This window comes from Sabethes cyaneus, chromosome 3, assembly GCF_943734655.1.
Source record: "Sabethes cyaneus chromosome 3, idSabCyanKW18_F2, whole genome shotgun sequence".
NCBI classification, from domain to species: Eukaryota; Metazoa; Arthropoda; class Insecta; order Diptera; family Culicidae; genus Sabethes; species Sabethes cyaneus.
In genome coordinates, this window is record NC_071355.1 from 19,675,688 (window position 1) to 19,698,049 (window position 22,362).

A 22,362-nucleotide genomic window follows, 5' to 3' on the forward strand; every position below is an offset into this window, starting at 1 on the left:
GGTATGTTCTGTATAAGTAGATAGACAGTCGTGACATGGGACTTCCCTGCTGATTTATTGTTTTCTAAAGCAGTCAGTCTGCCTGCCATTTATCGCAGCCAAACGGTTTGAATTCCCATTTTTTTACGTCGTCGTCGTCGTCGTCGTGCTTGGTGCTGATTATTTTAAACGGTTTTTAAGCTAATAAATGAATGAAAGAAAGAATGGGGGGAATAGGTTAACTGTGCTGCATTTCGATAGTGGGTCACATTACGAAACCATCAGCCGCCAATAACAGCGCAAATTTTATAACATTAAATCATCTAATTTCGAAAAGATTAGTATTGATTGCCACCAATCAAACTAAAATTAAACGTCCGCCGAATCGATTCGAAACAAATTGCTGCACATCTGTCGGACTCGGAACGAGGCAGGGGCCCGAGCGAGCGAATCATAAATCTCCAACCGCCGCCGCCTGAACAAAGCACAAAATGTCAAATGGATGTTTAACTTGTCGGCACGGCGGTCGGGTTATATTTATTGATATGTACTACATGATTCGAGTCAAGGGTGGTGTATTAACAACAAACGCACCGAAACGACCGACGACGGGGCGCAGCTAAAATTGATCGCCCAACCGCGATCGAGATCGCCATTTCTCCGGAGTCTGGTGGGGCTGCGCAATTAATTTACTCGTCCGTCCGTATTCGGAATTGCGTTTCGTTTGAATACCTACATGTTGTATTTATCACATGATCTAATATGATTTTTTTTCTTTGCTTTCGATTTTCCTCTGCAGGTTTTCCATCTGTGGTGCCGAAAAACCACACCCTAGCATTTGACCTGACCGGGCACGGATTGGCGGATGTGCTGTTGACGCAGGGCAGTGTGAAGCAGGAAGAGAGGCCCGAACCGGATTGTTGATTTGTTGGCATAGTTGTTTAGAATTGAAGAGTGAATAAATGTGAGAAATTGTGTGAAATTAGTCAAGAAAGTGTATATTTCATCATCACAGCTGTGTTAATGTTGGCGCGATAGTGAGTGGAGTCGTTGCAGAGTATCGACGAGTTCTGAAGCCAGTTTTATTTATTGAGCAAGTCGAGAGAAGTATATGATGATGATGATGATCGGCGGAATTGTATGTGTGATGCAACGCGGATGATGAAGGCAAGAAGCGTTGACGATCGAATGCAAGCTGAAGCGGCGGATCAGTCAGTCAGTAAATAAAAATAATAATGAAAGAAGAGCAGGGCATGTAGCCCAGATGTGATCAGCCGGTCGGAAAGATAGCGTAGTGTTGTGCGTTCGTTGTTTTACTTTGTGTTTTCTCTGTTATCTGTTTTAGTCATTTCACTTAGTGAATATAGTTGTGAGTGTTTGTGCCTGGCTGGCTGCCGATGAATGAATTGAAAGGTAGCTTATGTGTAACGAGCGAAAATAAAACGAAAACAAATTGCTGAAAGCAACCCAACGTGCAACGAGGTCACCAGAACTCTGGCGTTTACATCACAGCTGTGACACATGACTTCACGTGATTTCCTGTGCTAGTCCTGAAGAAGAAGCAAGTGTCACAAAGTGAACAACGCTTTAGCGAAATTGTGAGCGAAAAACTACCGGATTTGAACTGCAGCAACATGTCACTAGATTCCATGGGACCGTCGGCCGTCGGAGGAGGCAGCTCCGGCGTCGGCACTCTCTCCGGAACCAGAATGATCCACTCACTGAGCACACCATCCGGAGTGGATGGAACCATTTCGGCCTCACATTCCCGGGGCGGCAAAAAGCTGGCCGTCCGGATCCAAATGCTCGACGATACCGTCACCATGTTCCAGGTTCAGGTAAGCAAGTTGAAAGAAAAATCAGCGCAGCTGACCATTCATAGCGTCACGCCATTTTTGCCAATTCATTTCGCTAAACCGGTCGTGAAAACAACCGAGCAGACAGAGCAGTTTATTGATGTAAATCGAAAAAAAAAACCAGGTCACTGAAAAGACTTAAATGAAACACAACAAAAACAAGCCTTCTTTAGGAAGGAAAAATATGTTTTCACTACTCGAATGCGAATGAGTGAGTGAGTTCATCAACATTTTCAAAACCCACTGCTCATTTGTTTTTAATAACGGCGCCAACATTATTCCGTCTGCCCTTGCTTGTTTGCTTCAGTCCAGCTCCGCTCCGAGACAGACGATTTTGGCTACGGTTTGAAATTTGTCATATTAAAGGGCCAGCAAAAGGGACGCTGATGATGAAGCCAGCAGATGGAGAGAGAGAGAAGTCGGTTCCCTACTTCTATAAAGTTATGCCAACTGAGCGGGTCCGAAAACGCGTGCGTGGGCTTTCCGGCAGCTCGACCGAATCGATATCATTCTGTGACTGTGTTTTGTCCAACAACCAGCCTAACTTGTTTTCTGGCCCGAGGATGCCATAAAATCGCAATTCGAATGGTCTTTTTTATTCTTTGGCTTCCTTCTCTACCTGCCGGCGTGTGTGTGTTTCTGTGGATCGGAAAGTTTGTTTTGGCAATCTTTTTTCGATTATCTTCCGAGGAATAAGTGAAACATTTTATCTGCTCGGAAAGGAAGAAAGATGAGGTATTTTGGCAGTTGCAAGAAGTCAATTCTCAATCAGTTTACGGTTCAAAAAACTGAACGGAAAAAATAAATGCTTGTAGGTCATTGAACTCGTATATCGAACTTCATACCAGTCAATAGCCTTATTGCTCTGTTTTGGGCCACTCATTTGTTTTGTCAGTTTAATGGAACCCCGATTTTGAGTAGTTCAAAAATAACTACATAAAACGTACGTAACATAAACTAGAACTACATCTTACCGGTTACCGCAGGGTGTCATTCCAAAATTTAGATTCTTGTTACCATCACGAAAATGTGACAGATTTCGAACGCTAATAGCTCTGCCAATTAGGAATGGATTTCCATGGTTTAGATAACGATCGACCCATAATAGATCTAGCATGTGGTTTATGTGGTTTCTATTACAATTTTCTTTTTCAACCACTAAATAATGAAAACTAACGAAAGGTCGAAGTTCCCCATACATTTTTCCTTGATCGCCTTGCTTCACAGGCAGGGATGACAGTTGAATACACCATCTATGTACCGTGGACCCCCGTTCGTGTGACCGTTTTTAATCTGAACACTTTTTAATTTGAACCCCGTTGGTTTGCACGACGTGCAAAATGGTTCAAATGTCATTCTCAATATGACATCATTTGCTTATGCAGACAATGCACATAAACACGTTTGTTTGTATTGACCTAGCGTGTTTAATCTGTTTCACATTGCGTTTTCCCAACGATTAGTGTAGAAATCCAATCGGAGAATGAAATACTCGCTGCTTTCAACTGAATCAAACAACCAAAACAATAACAAAGAACAGGGCAGCCAGTTCATACAAGTTCCAGCATATTTAGGGTTACCAGTTGTTCAAATTAAAAACCAACCCCGTTAGTTTGCATGAGGAATCGTTCAAACGAACGGGGGACCACTGTACTATGGTTTCGATAACTTTCCTTTTAGGGAAGAAAAGTGTCAGAGTTTTCTCATCCCAACAGGTCGAAGATTCTTTACGATGCTTAAACCTAGACCAATTTGACGTCTGTGCTTGAGAGAAAAAGAAGCCAGAAAGAGTGACAAAGATTCCTCCTCCCAACAGGTTGAAGATTTTTTACGAACAACGATTAAACCTAGTCCAATTTTATGTCTGTGTTGGGGAAGTGCGCCACATCCACCCAATGGTTCAGCACAGCTGCAAGAAACCGACGCTCTGTGAAAATCCGTAAGTCAGTTAACTATGCTATCGAAGGCGAAACTTCTCAAGAAAAATGCAAAACCTAAATTATATCTTGAGTACATCCGAAATTTACAATTTATCTGGACCAAAAGAGGCTGTAAAAGGCAATATAATCGCAGGAATCGTTCGAACAGAAAACAGTCGTTCATGTTCCGAATGCGAAATGTAGCACCAAGGCTTTGCTTTTTTCTATTTTGTAAAATTAGTGGCAGTACGAAGTTTGCCGGCCGAAGTTTGGTCAGCTAATTAAAAATATTTGTAACAGCACTTTTAAGAAATTTATTCGATTCTCTTTGTTTTGTTGGTTGAACCGTTCGACAGTTCTCATTTGTGTTTACATTTTAATACAAAGACGTCATAATTGGGACACCATGAAATCTTGCAATTTACTATGGTTATATGCTTTTCGAATATTTTTTTAAAGCTTTGTTTGTGAGAAATGCTAGTGTTCGACCATAGAGGACTTCCCCCTATGTCTACAATTTGTCTGAAGAAAAAATTTTTTTTGACATGCAGTGGTAACCCGATTTTGTCACTCCCCGATTTTGTCACCCCCGATTTTGTCACGTTTTTTACCCGATTTTGTCACGCTGTTGATTTATCAAAAGCTTAGTATGTCAAATGTGTTAAAACACTGTGAAAAGAACTGTGTTCAACAAGTTGATTATCGTGGAGTTTCCACAAAAGTTGTTTCTTATCTCCACAACTATAATAGCTAGAAGGTTACTTTCTTTGGCGAAGTTCTTTATAATAATCTTCTCAAAAGTTTTGTAGAACATTGTTTTGCTCTATCTCTTAGTGCCTGAAAAATAAATTTTCTATCTTACTTTTAGGGGGGTTAATCAAAGAATCGTTCATACTATAAGAAAGAGCTTTTTACGCTGTGAAATTTCTCTGAACATAGTTAACCAGTATAATCAACCATTTCGGCGCAATTAAAAAATGCGTGTTTTCATACCTTTGGGAGTGCTGTGAAAAGGTGACAAATGTCCACAGAGAGGTAGAAGGAAGTGCGACATGTCCTAAAAGTGATCAGAATGAAGTATATGTAGTTCGTTCTAAGTTATCTGCAAAAAAATAAAAATTGAAAAAATACCCGATTTTGTCACTGCCCCGTTTTTGTCACCCCTAAATTCATCATGGGGGTGACAAAATCGGGTCATTACTGTATTTGGAAAAACTGAAGTTTGAATCATTCACAGTTACCCCAATAGTGTAAAAGAATACGCTATATTTTATTAATATTATACACTTTTCAAAGTATACTACCCTTGAAAAAATACGCATTTTCACTGAATTGCCAAAGACCGCTTTTTTGTGATTTTGGCACTGTGAACAAGTTGAGTGTATTTACGACGATTAAACCTAGGATGTCTGTGCTTGGGAAGTGCTCCAGAAAAAGTGATAAAACCTGCTTGTCCCAACAGGTCGAAGATTCTTTATACGACGATTAAACCAACCTAAGCCAATTTGATATCTGTGTTTGGGAAGTGCTATTCTACAGCTGTACTGTTCGGTTGAATATGATGCTATATGTTCATATCTGCTCATCTGCTCATGTTTACTATTTCATTGAAATATTAGTGAACAGAGAATGTATTGTGTTGTGACAAGGCTGTGATATTGATAACAGAGCATAGCAGGGATCGGGTTGGTAATTAAAACAATCTTTGATTTCCTTAAGGTAACAAGACAGCAGTAGTTTTGTTTTTGATTTTGTCGGCCAATGCTTCGAAATGCGCACTTTTGCTAGGGCAGCTGGTACAAAAATACACAGAGTTTATTTCTAATTCCCGTCGTAGTAAGTAAAGCCACTCTAATTTTCATTATTTCTTGGATGAATTTAATATATAGTCCAAAAGTTCTTGTGCTGATTTAACTCAAACACACTTACTTTGCGATCCGTTCTCTTTGAATTCACTAAAAAGCGAATATTAAAGCATTTTATTGAAATTACGCAACTGACTTCATTTCTTAAATTCATCGTACCATTTTTGAATTCATCCATCAAATTTTTTTATCGTTTGAACTAAAAATTATACCAATGTTTACGAAATTAGCGCGCATCTATTTGTGTTAGATATCATGACAAATGTTGTTCTGCAAAAATTTCTGCAAAAATCTTGCCTCCAAAAGTCCCACATGCCAAATTTGATTCCATTTGCTTAATTAGTTCTCGAGTTTTGAGGAAATTTGTGTTTCATTTGTATGGAAGCCCCCCTCTTAGAAGGGGAAGGGGTCTCAGTACACCATAGAAAGAATTCTTACCTCCAAAAACCCCCACATGCCAAATTTGGTTCATTTTGCTTGATTAGTTTTCGAGTTATGAGGAAATTTGTATATTATTTGTTTGGGAGCCCCCCTTCCTAACGATGGGAGGAGTATTAATTCACCATAGAAAAAAAATTTGCCTTCTGAAACCCCCATATGCCAAATTTGGTTCCATTTGCTTGATTAGTTCGAGATTTATGAGGAAATTTTAATTTCATTTGTATGGGAGCCCCCCCTCTTAGAAGTAGAAGGGATCTCAGTACACCATAGAAAAAAATCCTACCTTCAAAAAACCCCCAATGCCAAATTTGGTTCCATTTGCTTGATTAGTTTTCGAGTTATGAGGAAATTTGTGTTTCATTTGTATAGAAGCCCCCCCCCCCTCTTACGCCCTCCATTAAATTGTTCTCTCACTCCCTCCATAAAATTGCTGATCATTTTGTCTATCCAACGACATATAAATTGTACAGTTTCGTTCAGTAGTTTAGTAGTTATTCGCATTTGAAATCTTTCATTCAAACGTTACACTTCTATTTTCGTTTTCACAAAGTGCTACCCAGTCTCAGTATAGTAAACAAAGACGTAGTCCTACGTCAAAAAGTGAGACTAAAACCGTAATTAATAGTATTTATGCTCGCATTGGATTTTATTTAAACTAATAAAGACAACTTATCTACCACTGACGATCTGACATGACACATAGAAGAAAATCTTTTAAAAACATTGTTCTACACAATTCGCTTGCACACTGTAACACATTATGTTATACATGTTGCGCAGTAACTTATATTTGTAGGATTTTCTACTGTAAGTTTTTAAAACTTGTGTGGTTTTATACTCAAAACTCGAAGCATAATTTAAGTGCCGTGATGAGGCCATGTTGCGAAACAAAGATTTAAAACTGTAAAACTGTAACCGTAATTTCGTGTCCACCGAAACTTTCACCAAAAAATTCACCTTAGATTATATGGTAGATCACCATTGAACTACAGTTACATCTATAGTAAATCAATATTACGTCACGCAAAAAACGCCATTTTCACGGACCCGCTACCCGACTCTAATTGGCTATTTGGTCCGCAATCGATTCTTCTAGAATCCGGCCGAAGGAATTCTGCGCTGCGAAGAGCACGTGGAGCAGCGTTTATGTAAATTTTAGCGAGGATATTTGAAGAGTCCAACTCGCTCAGCAAAACTTTCCTGATAAGAGTACATCCTATCAATATTTCTCATTTTGCCGAGAGTTTCCATATCGAGTAGTTTACAGTGGTCTTGAAACGGCGGGATCACTGAAGCGTTTTGCCAGGGAAAGTGTCTCAATGGGTACCGTAAAAATTTCCTTTGAACTGTTTCTAGTCTGGAAGACCAAATTCCAGTGTAAGGGCTCCAAACTACAGCAGCGTATTCTAAAATAGATCGTATGACAGAATAGTACAGAGCGCGTAAACAGTACGGATCTTTGAGCTCTTTGGGAACTCGAAATATAAAGTCCAAATTTTGATTGGCCTTCAATATATATAGTGGAGAAGTTATCCCGAAAGTTGGGATTCTACTCGACTCGCACTCCTAGGTCTTTAACAACATGTACCCCTTTCCAAGCGGTCGTTGCCGATGTGAAAATTACAAGTAATGGGTTCTTTTTTTTGCGTTTAAAAGAAATAACCGAGCACTTGCGCACACGAATAGAAAGGTCTTCCTTTCGACACCAGTCCAAAAATATTTCGATGAGCTTTTGCAATTGTTGGCAATCTTCAAATGATTTGACCAAATTTTTAGGTTATCAGCGTAGAGCAATCTACAAACTTTTTGCAAGCACAGTGCACACGTTGTCGAAAAATAAAGAAAAACAGTACGGGTCCAAGACTGCTTCCTTGTGGGACGCCATTATATGCATTACCTAGGATTACAGAAAGGTGGCGTTTAGCTAAGTATGATTTCACAATTTTCTATTTTTCGTACACAATATGACGTAAATCCTGCAAGATTAGTGACATTCGATTCCCCGGGTAGAATCCGTGCTGATCACAAGGGATGTGTCGTTTTGCTTCGTACATCTGCTGTTTACATGCTCGATTACTCTACCAATGATTGCGACACAGTAGCTTGATTTAAATTCAGCTCACCAGATGCAAGAAAGTCGCAGTTATGTATGCAGGCAGATCTCGCAGATAAACTTCACATACAAAAAAGTCAACAGAGAGCGCCATTTTGAAGCATTGAATTCAATCGAGCTACTGAAGTTTGTAAATCGTCACTCAAATCCTATCCTGGGGAACAGTGTGTTCATGAGATACTCCCACCAGCTGTAGTTTAGATGGCACATGAAAAGTTTTGTCAAAGCGTGTAGAAAACGAGCTGCGATTTTTATCACGAAAATAAAGGATGCTGTCACGGGTCTGCTTTTGGTTGCAGACGAAATAAGACGCGTATAATATTAGAAGATAGAAGATGATGGTTTTCATATAAATAACTTGAATAAGCAAGGTCCTAACTTAGTAAAAACCAACAGATGCAACCTTCAAGTTTTTCATCTCTAATGCTTATTGCAATTAAGTTCGGGTAAATACTCTACTTAGAGTATATCTGGAAGAACAGTTTTTACAACATATTTTTTTCAATTTTCCATTAAAAATTCCTCGTGTTTCATGAACGACATCAGAAAAGCAACTTGTTCGAATTAATATTCGAATTAAATTTTCAATAATAACTATAATTGAAGTCACCGATCCATTTTGTTTTTGCTCCATCGAATAAAGACGTGCATTCACTGCACTGCACTGTACACCACCACATCCTGTCATCATTCTTCACAAACCAAGAACGCTACTTAAAAGTTCGATTTGAAAAGCTTCTCTAAGCCCTTCCCTTCCCAATTTCGCAATTTCATCAGTGCATTACACCGCATTGGATGAAAGCAACGATTCAGAAAAAGGGACAGAACCACAACGTAAGAAATATGTTTGCTATCAGTTACTTCAAGTCACTTCTTTTCCATTTATAAGTCACTTTGCAAACTTTGATTTTTTGCTTCATGCAAAATCAATAAGATAAGGCGATATGTTGTGATGCAATCCAGTAGAAATTTACGAGATCTGCAACTAATATCTGAATGTACCACTCTCGAGCAGACCTGCTGTGGAGATAAATGCTAGCAAAATAGGCCAAACACTTTCCGGCAAGGAACGAGATTTCTCGCCCACTGCACTGACTCTGTAACAGAATTATGGATTCGAGGTGTCACCCAGGCCAGCGAACAGTACACGACCGTACGAATTGGAGCCCAAACGGAATAGGCGGAAACCAGCAGCGCATGTAGAAATCTAACCAAAAGTTCGTCCTACAAATTTCCTCGAACGCAGCACACACAGAGAGCGCACAGTGAGATTCATTGTGGTTTGTTTGGTTAGTATATGCAACACTTCGAAGCCCCCACGTAGCAAGCGCAACGGCGAGCGGCGGGCAATAATATGCAGCTTTATTCAACATTCGAGTAACCGCTATAGCCACCCACTCCCGGTCCCGTTTCGGGTGGGGGCGCGGCAGGGGTGAAAGTTGAGATTCGTACAGCGTACACAATCGAATGCTGTGGGTTGTATTATGGCTTTCCGAATCCAATTACAAACTTCTGTGATATATAGTACGTAGCACAGGTTATTGGAAACCACACTGCGCCGCAGCAGCGGCAGTATTTCGACTAACACTTCGTTGTACGTACACGCAAAGCAGTGCTACGTCTTCGGCTCTGTGGTGCAAGTTTGACTGCGCTCATCTAGGTTTATATTCGGCGCACGCTGTGCTTGCTTACACCGGAGGAAACACTTTGTAAGACGACCGCAGCGTTCAAATTAGGCTGTTTGTACGTGTAAATTGGTAAAGTTATTGGTAGAAATGATGACAGTTCCCAGTGGATGCTTTTCAGTGGTGATATTTTTCTTTACTTTCTATTGTACGATATTAGAATCTGGGTTTTCTCATAGGAAGAGTAAATGTGATTTTTTTGGGAGTGAGGAAGTGTCTAGTACGAAGAATGATAAACTGGATGAACTAGAAAATTTCGATATACCTACAGTCAAAATAAGACTTGAGTGTATCGGCCAAAAATATATTGGGTCGTTCAATGGCAGGTGGGGCTCGCGCCCACGTTCTTTCGGTTTGTATCCAAATGTTTTACTAACTAAACTACTGCCAAACCCTTATACAGCAATGTTCCGATTCTCTTGCAATATCGAGGTCTTGCAATATCGAGGACTGTTACTAAAAATTAAATTTTAACCCACAATTGATCAACCGAAAGCTCAACGCAGTCTAATCAACCGGACGCTGCACCCTGGTCCAGAACCTCTTTTGGTACGCATTAGAATTTTGTGCTATAAAACTTGATTTTAGGTTTATGGAACCTTTGGAAGAGTTTCTTAAAATTAAAAGTTCTAGTGTCTAGCGGAATTCAAATTTAGATTAGTCCCTCTTAGAGTGCAATAAAAAATTTATTTTTCTTCAGTTTCAATAATACACATTGATGTGTTCTGCAAAATTTTATAGCATATTATTACAAGAAATTTTGCTGAAGACAGTAACCTTCTATCTCTTCAGCAAAGATAGCAAAATCCTATTTATCATATATGAAAAATTGTTAAAATCGGTTTTTCTCTTTTAGCTGTTTTTGTAGTTATTCTATAACTTTTAATAATAATAATAATAATATTGGATAATTAATAATATTGGAATTGACCTTAAAAAACTCCTACTTTGAATAGTGTTTTAAAATAAGTATCTTCGAGCTCCAAGCTAAAATATGTAGAGAAAAATTGTTACAATCGTCCTCTACACGGTCGTACAGGGTTTAGTTGCAACTACCGCCAGCTCTGCCAGATAAATCAATATTTTTTAGACCAATGGCAATGCAATGCTGATAAACCGTCAGATTTTCATTGATGCTGCTATAGTGTCTCTGTTAAGACAGTGCAGTTGTTTTGTGCTATCGCTATGTACTGCTCAAATTCAACTCAAAACGATTAATTTCATAGAGTGAGTAAATATTTCTTTTGGAAAAAAACATTAAGCTCGATTGCAGCTGCCGTTTGACTTCCTCAGGTTGATAATAATAAAGAATGACGACTTTGCTGCTGAAAATTCGTTTCGTGGACGTCCCGAAAAGCTTTTCAAAAGCTGCTGCTCACCAAAAAGCAGGAAACGACGAGCTGTAGACTTGCACTCACATAATGCCACATTGCCAAGAATTAATATTTACTGCAAACGTTTCAATGAACTCTTCCGTTGCGGCAGAGAATGGTTAAAATCCTGTTCAAATACTTGCTCTGTTCGTAAATCAATGTATTTGTCAAAACAGAAGTATATTGTACTTCGAGATGCCATAAACGCTTTGCATAAATATAGCCTTCCAAGCTTTTATGCAATAAAGCTAAATAAATTTGAATTGCGAGTGATGTTATGTATTTACCTGCTATAGAACGAGCATATCTGGCATACCAGTTTCGGATCGATAGTTAGACCAAAATCATTCAAATGGCCAAATGCTTATGATACTTGACCGTTAATTTTGCACGCAAATAAACTATAAACATGAAATAATTTAAAAAACGCACAACAGTGACCAATTCAACATATACAGTGGACCCTCGTTCGTTTGAACGGTTCCTCATGCAAACTAACGGTGTTAGTTTTTCATTTGAACAACTGGCAACCCTAAATATGCTGAAATTTGTATGAATTGTCCACCCTGCTCTTTGTTGGTTTGATTTAGTTGGCAGTTGCAAGCAGCGAATATTGTATTCTCCGATCGGATTTCTGTCGTAATCTTTGGGAAACGCAATGTAAAACTGATTAAGGGGGGACCTTACTCTGGAAAGTCGGAGAAATCGAATTTTATTTTTTTGTATTTTCGAGGCGCCTACACCTTCAGAAATGTCATGTCAAAAGGATTTTTGATGGCTGATCTCGTTGGAAAATTACGGCAAAAATTGTGGAATCACCTCAAAAGAAGTCCATTGCTGTATAAAACTTTGAACGCGTATTCCCCGAAACCATATTTCTTTAGCTGGCGGTACATGTATCTCAGAATCCAGTGAACCGATTTGGCAGAATTTTTTTTTATCACGTAAAAATGAATTATCTACTTGGTTGCTCTTGATTGGCGATTTTTGATAAAAAAAAACCTTTCTTTTGGAAAAATTGCCGCCATTTTGGTACTTTTTCGAATTTTCAAAAACCGCTACGTAACAATTTAAGTATTGACCTAAAGCTTCAAAATCATCCTGAAATCCGTTCTCCGATACTCCCTTGGTTCCCACCAGCAAGGAACTATTTTCTAGAGGATTGTTCTAGTATCCAAAAATACAAAATATATCTTCAAATATACCTTAACCAATAACCAAAATACTTCAACAATTGACTATAATTCTAGCATCTGAAAAAAATTTACGAAAATCTATTATTTTTCGCTCTTCCAGAGTAGGGTCCGCCCTTAAACACGCTAGATCAGTATAAATAAATCGTGTTTATGAACATTGCTGCAAAAGCAAATGATGTCATGTTGAGAATGGCATTTGAACCATTTTTAATTTGCATGTTGTACAAACCAGCCGGGGTTCAAATCAAGAAGTGTTCAGATTATAAACGGTCAAACGAACAAACAAACAAAGAAACGGTCAATATAAATGCAGTGACTTCTGCGGCAAACTAATTGTGTGCAGTATGTAAGACTAAATACTAATTGCAAAGTTTTTGTAACGACTTCAAGAGTACCTTAAGGGAGTCATTTGGGACCTCCATTGTTTCTGGTTGTTATGAATGAACTCCCAGATATATTAGTCTCCTCTTATGTGAATTGTTTGGGTTTAAAGTGAACGTTTCGTAGTGTTTTAGGTGGAACCCATACAATACCAAGAAGAATGCGTTAGTTTGTGATGTCGCAGTAGCTTGAACCACCGTTTCACACTATCTGTGTTTCATTCTTATTGAAACGAAGAGGAATTGAAAAAACCAATTTCGTGAAATACCTATTGACCAGGCACCAGCAGGTATTTATGATGCTGTATTAAGGTATATTGATATAGCTCGTGGTAGTTGCCTCGTATGATCGGGGAAAGAAAGTTTTTGCTTTTGTCACCATTCATGCGTTTGATTCTTTGAGAGAAAACGTGTTGATTAGGGCGGGCGGCCTTCTAATTTGTTCTCATTGTTTTCGGATAGTTCTTGTTGTCGATGCATTAAACTTATGATGTGCAGTTTATAATATCTATAGCACTCGAATTTCGCGGACATTTGAATGAAACCACACCGAAACCGCGCGTAGTTTTCGACAGATTACATTATACATTAAGATCTCTATGTAGTTCTCCCCTTTCTAATCACAACAATTTCTTTCCCGAAATGATTGTGTACAGGACTACAGCGTCCCAGTCAAACAAAATTCGAAATAGTGATGCATAGGCCAATTGTAGAGTTGATTATTATCTACAATATTGTTAAAGAAAGTATAGTTTTATCCTTTATATTTATGGCGCTATGGGGCTGATACCCTGCTGGTAGCCAAAAGAGCACTCTTTTCGCTACCAATGGCATTGCTGCTCTGTAACGCTATAAATACAAAAGATTAAACTATACTTTCTTCAATAATATTGTAGATAATAAGTAACTCTACACTTGTCCCTTCACTTTTTCGAATTCAAAAAAGTAGCAAAAAAGTAGCAACAAGGATTGGACTAACACTCCTTTCCATCCCTCCAGGTCCCGGTTTGCCGTATTCCAGTATTTTTTAATCCGAAAACAAAAAATCATCGACGCAAAGTAAGTGTAAGTTGCAGAAAAAAAGTATCAATCGGTTTTCATGTCACAGGAAGCACCTGTTTCAACGTGGTTTTTAAGTGCAAAATCCCAATCACCATCGATTTTCTTGTCAAAATTATTAAGAAAGTTGATTTATAAAATATGCATTCACCGAAATAAAAATTTTCTATGAGTTTCCAAGCATTGATGGAAGTTTACTATACTCAATAATGAATAAAATTAGGTCTTTATAACACAAATTGCAAAGTTTTTTAATTTCATTAGTGATTGGAACAACGAACGACACTACTTCCAATTTTATTGCACACGTCCTAACCCCTTTTTTCTGAAACACGCATTTGGCAGTTCACTTCTTTGCGGTGTTGCTTATTATTTTTCAACACAGCCGTAATTTTCCGTGTCGCGTTTTTTCACCATTTGTTGCGAGGTTTCCAGGTCCATAATTTAGATGTTAAGATAATCCTGAAACGTATGTAAGTGGTTTTGTCCGCAAATAAAATGACTTAGCAGTTGTAATATTGAAGAAGAGTAAAAATAAAAACACGAATTAATCCACCTAGTGGAGTGACCTAGCCTTTCTACTGCCACAAAACTATGCAACAATTGCGTGTGAGATGTGCATGTGCAATAATAAGATATGAAGGTTACTTTGGTGCGCAATAATTGGGTGCAGAGTTGCTATGCAAAAACGTATTTTACACTGTTTTCGTAAGGCTTGTTCGCGACAAAATTTGGACACCCCTAAACACACAGCTTCGGAAATACATTAACAATGAGTGAAATATTGTGCAGAGTGATAGACGTATAAGCAAAATACGATAGCCAAAATGCGCTCGTAAGCCTTTTCGCGAATATTTAAGCGTTCATAATTTTTCATACGCAAATGAAATTACGTATTATTTCAATGCAGATGTTACTTGAAAAGGTATTAAATCGAAATACTTCATGCTATGGGCAACATTTTGGATTTAAACCACTCAAAACGCTTAATTTAGATGAAAAAAAGTTACATCCAGACACAGAATCATTTCCAATTTTTAGTTTTTCTGTACTTTATCAAAATTGGAAAGTTCTACATGATGATGGAAACGTTCAGACATCATGAGATAGCAAGATGGTTGGATGCCCATCAAAACATTTACGAATTTTAATGCTTAACTGGTAGAATCAACCACCTGTGCGGGTGGATACTGTTCGTCTTACCCACAGTTCCTCAGCAAATTTGTTTTATTGCAAAATTGAGGTGTCCAGATTTTGTCGCGAACAAGCCTTGAAGAATTCCACACTATGGCTATGGGAACTAATTTTACATTAGTCTATCGGAATAGTAGTGCTTCCATGGATTCAAAATCATCAAATTGCTCTAAATTTCGATGGCGCGTTGATTTTACCCACCTACCATACCAATATGCACGATAAAATTAATTGCGCATATGCTGCACAACTACGGAAACTACTGAACGAACATTTATTATTTATTCTATCGAATATTTTGTTATGATCGCCCAAAACCAAATCAATCAGGATGAACTGATAGTAAAACTTTAACTCTTCTTCTCACGGAATTACTCACGGCTGACTGATTTAGCTTCTTTGTCAAGCAACATGCTTTATGCTTCATAGCTTTGTCGAACAATGAGAAAAGCTTCATTAAATTATGGCGGTGGCTGTCAAGCAGCGAAAAGAATAATCGGTTTTTTTGCTGCTTTCAGCAGAGCATAATAAGACTGCTTGAGCTTATGACCCGATTCCTAAAATGGTTATAAGTACTTTCTGCAGAGTTAGCCACTTGGTCGGAAGGCAGTTTTATAGCGCTCATCAGAAGGTTCTAGTTGAGCTCATAATTTTATTAGCGGCGGAACGTTACTACTTGGGATGACACTTTGTTTTAGGTGTGGGAATGGACCTTCTCTGGGACCTTCAAAAAACATATCAAGAAAATTGTAACGAAAGTGAACACATTATTTGACATGGCAAAGCGAATCAAATAAATCATTACCGCGATGGTTGAATGGTTCAATGGGACACCATTTCACAAGTGTACCCAAAATTGTCTCGAGGCTACGACAATATTCGATGCAACAAACCCCTAAATAGGTTTCAAAATCATTAGCAAAGACCAGTCTGCAGCCACCTAGAAGAGGTGGTGTCAGTGAAAAGTAATTTAACAAAACTGGTCCCATGCAACTGCCTTGCGGCACACCAGATTTATTTAGGAACATTTGAAGAACATTTTTTTTGTATTCTTATATTTTACACAGGTTATTAAAAATGAAATTTGATTTTCACCTGCTGTTCGTAATCGATAGAAACGGTTCAATCATATGTCATGGAATGCCACCTACAGAGTTGTACGATTTTCACATGAAGTATCGTCAAACAGGAGCAAATGAATACCTTAGCTGATAAGAAAAATTATGAATTACGAAGGTGTGTAACACAAAAAAGTATTCACGCAAAGAACGTGTGATAGGATTATTGATCACCTACTTACCGTTATCTTGTTATCTTTTAATATTTATGCTAAAACTTATCTGTAAACTTGCTTGTTTATTGGTAACTTTACTCTGTCCCAAATAGAATGGTCTCGAAACCCCAGCCTCATCATATATTTAGAGCGCATCAAGAATGCATAAGTAGCGAACCAGCAGCAACAGAGGTAAAGTAGACACCTTCTGCTTAATGTATATAGGGCATGGAAATTCGAATGCCCTAAGAGGATAGAGCCTACAGCCTACAGTCGCAATGATGCCCGTATATACCGTCTACCGTCTTGTAATGAGACACCATTCACTCAACTGGCACGTAAGCCGTAATGCCAGAGGCCAAAACTAACTTGAAGGATTGTTCCCGAGCGTTTGCAAAGCTCTACCTATCGAGTCCAATTTGCGAAAACGAAATCAAGCACGAAACAATTCAAGCCACCCACATCCCATCCCAGCACAACAGCCAGCAGCACAGCGCACCGAGACCAAAAGCAGATGAAAGTTAATTCAACCCTGAAAAAGCACTTTCAGTGAAGCAAGATACTAAGTCAACAGTGATAGGAGCAACTCGCTATCGTTTATCATAAATCATATGAAAATAAGCTTCCCTTGAGCTGATGGCTCTCTAGATATATGTGTTTACCGGAGATTCGTATGGAAATGAATCCTTTTGGTGCAAAAACTACACGGTCGCCTCTGGGAGAAAATGAGATATAACCCTAGGTCGAGTTCGGGTTATGTAAACATCAGGCTGGAAGGATGGGTAAGAGGGGCAGCAGGATATGTGTTGTAGAATGGAGAAATGGTAGTTTTCAGAGGATACTATAAGCCACAGACTAGTGGCAGTGTGCTCGTTCCAATGATAATATATATGCCGGGTTAGTCTCGGTCCGCAGAATGTCCCTTCGGGAGGATGCAAAAGTAGAGCATATCGTTTTCGTGTTACATCATAACGAGAAATGGAACCGGACAGGAGAATGTGAACTGTGTTTTTGGGTAACGATAGCCGAACGACTTGTGCCAAATGTGGTTGAAACAATAATTTCTACCGGTTTTGAAATTGGAAATGTTGAAGGTAATGGTCTATGGCAGGTGAAATTAGGATAAACTATTCAAATACTGTTCAATGACTTGGCAGCTCTTGTGCACTGCAGAAAGCTTAAGTGGAACAATAATACTGGCTCTCTCCGTACGGATTAATTTTTCAATCTTAATTTTGCTTTCAAATTTTGTTATCCCATTAATCATTTTCCATTATTACACGCTCAACGGACAATCGGGTGCTAAAAACTGAAACGGTGTATAACCATCCGCATCCGAACCGTTGGATATACATTATGATCCCTTTCTCATTTTCGTCACTTTACATAGTTAAGGATTAGCACTCGGTCAGAGTATACCAACGACGACGCTTGCAGCGCGTTAATACTCGAAAACAACGCATGGTTGCACACGGGCGAATGAAGGGGTCCCCGGAAAAGTGGGATCATAATTGTATTTATGGGACCCTGTGGTTGTCACTCGGTGGCGGCGTAGAACCAGTGGCAGTCCTCTCAGAGCTTGTACCGCCATTCAGGCAGCACATAAAATCGCCCGCAAAACGTGACTCATGGAAGGAAGTGGCGCATTTTTATCCTGCTTCGTCCTCCGTCATTGATGAAAGTGCTTTTTAATGATGAGATAAATTTCAAGGCGCGGCGGCTTCGTCCTCCGGGCGAAGAATGGTTTCAATTATTACGCTCAGATGTGTTGGAGTTGGTGAAAGAGAGCACCACCACCGTTGGACGACTGCTTTTTTTTTACTGCGCGTTTCGTTTTTAATTACATCAGAGCCTTTCCGGGCGGGGTTGAGACCGCGTTTTAATTGCAATTGCGTCTGGTCTGAATTCGAGAACATTCGAGTAATTCCGCGCCAAATGACGAAAATAAATTTCGCTGGATGGTTACATATTTGTTCTTTGTCAGCGAGTATGCCATTGCTAACGCTTTTTTGAATGAACTCGTTGCTTTGAAAGCGGCACTAAAGAAACACAAATTTCGAATTACCTGGCTTCATGGTGGCATCATAGCTTGGTTCGATCCGCGGTATTGGGTATACCTTGGGTATAGAGGAACGTTATACAAACCTAATAAGCGTTGCTTCGATGACCCTTTTTTGCCTAATTTTCCACTTTTTCCCCGTCACACTTTGTCTCCTCTGTGTCACTATCAACATTTTTGTTTCATTAATTTCTGCTGCCGTTCCCTTCGTCGATTGCAAAAAAACAACCGTTAAAATCAAATTTCATTTTTAACAAACATTTCTGATTTAGCTGAAACTTTGCATTAGGGCATCCCAAAAGAACATGCTATCATGAAACCTGTGGGCTCACCCCTAAAATGATACCTTTTCTGTGGCGGAAACATTGGTTGACGCGATGTACTTTAAAATAAAATTTGTCTACCGACTACTTCATCAGTAGCCAAATTTTCGCAGCAACGCTATAGATGGGTGTGGCAAGCAATTAACTCCCCCCTTCTCGTCAGCAACCGCCGGTCATCATCAGCTCCTCCTTTTGTCCTACCGTCATTTATGAGAGAACCGTGCAAACATTTCGGTCCCCCTGTTATCAACCCCTTCAGTTCTGATTCCCTTATGTCAAGGAACATGTGTGCCAAGTTTGGTGGAGATCGGTCAAGGCGTTTTGGAGTTTTTTTCCATGTGTGGACTCATCACTGCGACCAGTATAGTTGATCTATTGTGATATCGCCCGGGTGTTTGCTGTATGACCTGCGCTGCATTTCTTTTAGCTATAATCGCTATTGAATGAGCGATATGCTTATTAAATTTTATGCGTGCTTGTGTGTATTGGGGTTTACCCTTCCTTCAACGCCTGATCTACTTTACCCACATATTCCTCGCTGCCGGTACTATCCCATATTATAGCCGTCCCTGGCGAGGACTCATTCGTACCTCTGACCAGTACACTTTAATTGTAGGAGGGACATTGGCACTGTCAAGAGGCGTCAGAGGATAAATATAGAATTCTGCATGAAGGAATGGTAAATGGAGGGGCCTGAGAATAAACCCATGCTAAAGTCACTTGACATCGAATGGCTTGATTCTACTAAGATTCGAGCCCACGACCACTCGCTTGTCAAAGCAGACTCGATAACCTTGCGGCTACGGAGCCCCCCGTTCTGGAGCTATGGTTGAACATACAAACATACTCACGCTCACTTTTATATATATAGATAGATTACATTTAAATCTTGAGCATTTGTTTTTGGACTTGAACTGTTCTTGGAATCTCCAGCGTACATTCGTTACTGCTTTTTGGCTGTCGCAAGTTGTCTCGGCAGGTAGTAATTTATTTATTTTATTTATTTATTCATCTGGCCATACAGGCCTCCATGAATTGGACTGGATGGGGAAAAGCCTCCTTGAGATGCTCATACCTCGACCGCTCTCAAGCAGGCGTAAAAACCCCATCATCTTTTACTATCAACACATAGTATATGTTTACAGGGCTTACAATGCATTTTGGATCACACACAATTTAACTTACGACTACTTTAAACAATTAATAGAAATCTTACGTACTAGGGTAATCTCTTTAAATTATTTTTAAACACATCAATGGACATAGAAAAGTCAAAATGCACGTAGTATTTATTGAACACGTCACACATTGCCCTTATGGGCTCGTTTTTGCCGTAAGCAGTGCGCTGATATTTCAGTCTTAAAAAACCCCATGACCTAAAGTTTCTGGATGGAGTGTCGATGTCGATTTTGGAAAGGATAAGAGGAGAGTCAATTTCGCCTAAAAACAGCTTTGCCACAAAAACTGCTCTACATATATCTCTTCTTTTAGCCAAGGTATTCATGTCAAGCAGGCGGCAGCGCTCAACGTATGAAGGTAATTCCAGAGGGTTTCTCCAGGGTAGATTTCTTAACGCGTAGCACAGGAACTTGACTTGAATAGCTTCGATCCTGTTTGACCAAACAGCTGTGTATGGGCTCCAAATGGCAGCTGAGGCTTCTAATACGGAACGAACAAGGGAATAGTATAATGCTCATAAACAGTACGGATCAGTGTTTTCTTAGCGAGTCTAATAACAAACCCCAAATTTCTATTCGCCTTTGAAACGACATGGGAATAGTGATTTCTGAAGGACATTTGATCATCTAGAAGAACACCTAGATCTTTGAATACCGTTAATCTACTGACTGTTTCTCCAGATATGGAATAATTCCAGTGAATTGGGTTCTTTTTGCGTGAGAAAGACATCACAGAACACTTGGACACACTTAGGGTAAGCAAATTTCGAGCACACCAATCGCTAAAGTCGTCCAGATGTCGCTGAAGTTCGATGCAATCAGTTGTCGAGCGTACAACAAGGTGAGGCTTTAGGTCGTCAGCATGAATTAATTGACCTGATGGAATTATCTTACAGACGTCGTTAAAAAATAATAAAAAAAGAAATGGTCCCAGATTACTTCCTTGTGGTACGCCCGACAAGTTTGTGAAGCATTGTGATTCGTGGCCGTCTATTTTTACAGATAAGGTGCGGCTCATTAGAACATGAGAAAAAGTCGATGAAAAGACGGCGGATATACACCAGAAATATAATACCGTGAACGCAGGTGTTTCCGATCAGTTCTTAATTCCGATCACTTAACCAAAGTAGCCGATTTTTAGAAGATTGCCTTTTTTGCATCTATTTATAGTCTTTTCGTTGTTTTGTAGATTTTTTGGATTTTTTTTTTGTCACTTTTGTGCTGTTTTCTCGACATCTTTTCATCGTATTTTGAACGTATTTCGTCTTTTCTTCTTCATCTTTTGGCCTACTTGTCTTTACTTCTTCGTCAGATTTCCGTCGTCTTTTCGTTGTTTTTTCACTACCTTTTTATTATTGATTTGTTGTATTTTCGTTATTCTTTCGTCGACTTTTGTCATCTCTCTGTCGTGTTTTTGTTATCATTTCTCGGTCTTTCTATCATCCGTCCTTGGTATTTTCGTCAGTTCTTAACGTCTGGTTTTGGCATTTCGTCGCTTATTTTTGGTGACTTTCTACCGTCATATATTTCGGTGTCTTTTTGCCGTCCTTTTGCTTCCCTCTTTTTTTTGTCATCTTTTCATCATATTTCGTCCGGGTTGTTGTTAAGACAAAAAAATTGTTGCCATTTTCTTGTACCGCGAAGACAGGTATTTCCGACCAGCTCCTATTTCCGACCACTGAACTGAAGTAGGCGATTTTTAGAAGATTGAATCAAAAACTGTAGTTGTAAAGAAAATTCCCATGATTAAAGCATGCTCTTGAACAATGAATTTTAATTCAATCTTAGGTTAAAAAGGTAGTGAAAAAAACAACGAAAATACGACGGAAATCTGAAGAAAGAAGTAAAGACAAGTAGGCGAAAAGATGATGTAGAAAAGACGCAATACGTTGAAAATACGATAAAAAAAATGCCGAAAAAACACCAAAAAAGCGACAAAAAATATACAAAATAACAAAAAGATTATAAACAGATGCTGAAAAGGCAATCTTCTAAAAATCGGCTACTTTGGAATAAGAAACTAATCGGAATCACCTGCGTTCACGGTATTATCGTCGATCTTTTGTCATATTTCTGGCGTATATCGGCCGTCTTTTTATCCACTTCTTTTCATGTTCTAATGGGCTGTTTGATGGTTTTTAAAACGTCTTCCTCCGTTTTGTGTCACAGGTTTGGTGTCTTTTCGTTATCTTTTCTTCATATTTTCACGTGATTTTCATTGTATTTTTATCGTGTTTTGGTTAAAAAAAGGGAGGAAGTGTATAATGCGAAGAATGATTAAATGGATGAACTAGAAAAATTCGATGTAGATCAAAATTGGCAGGTCGGGTTCGCATCCACGCTCTCTCGATTGGTACCCGAGTGTTTTACTTACTAAACTACCGCACCCCGCTATCTTTTGGTCAACTTTGCTTCGCATTATTCTCAACTTTTTCCACTGTTCCGTAATTTTTTCATCGTATTTTCGTC

At 39.0% G+C, this 22,362-nt stretch overlaps 1 protein-coding gene across 1 annotated transcript in view; it reads left to right on the forward strand.

The window, feature by feature from the left end:
• Nucleotides 1-22,362, forward strand: part of LOC128743991 (uncharacterized) — a 140,896-nt gene that overhangs the window by 73,083 nt on the left and 45,451 nt on the right. The window contains exon 2 of the mRNA XM_053840713.1: nucleotides 779-1,817. Coding sequence (XP_053696688.1) covers nucleotides 1,614-1,817 — 204 coding nt within the window. The 5' untranslated portion in view covers nucleotides 779-1,613. The remainder of the gene's footprint in view (nucleotides 1-778; nucleotides 1,818-22,362) is intronic.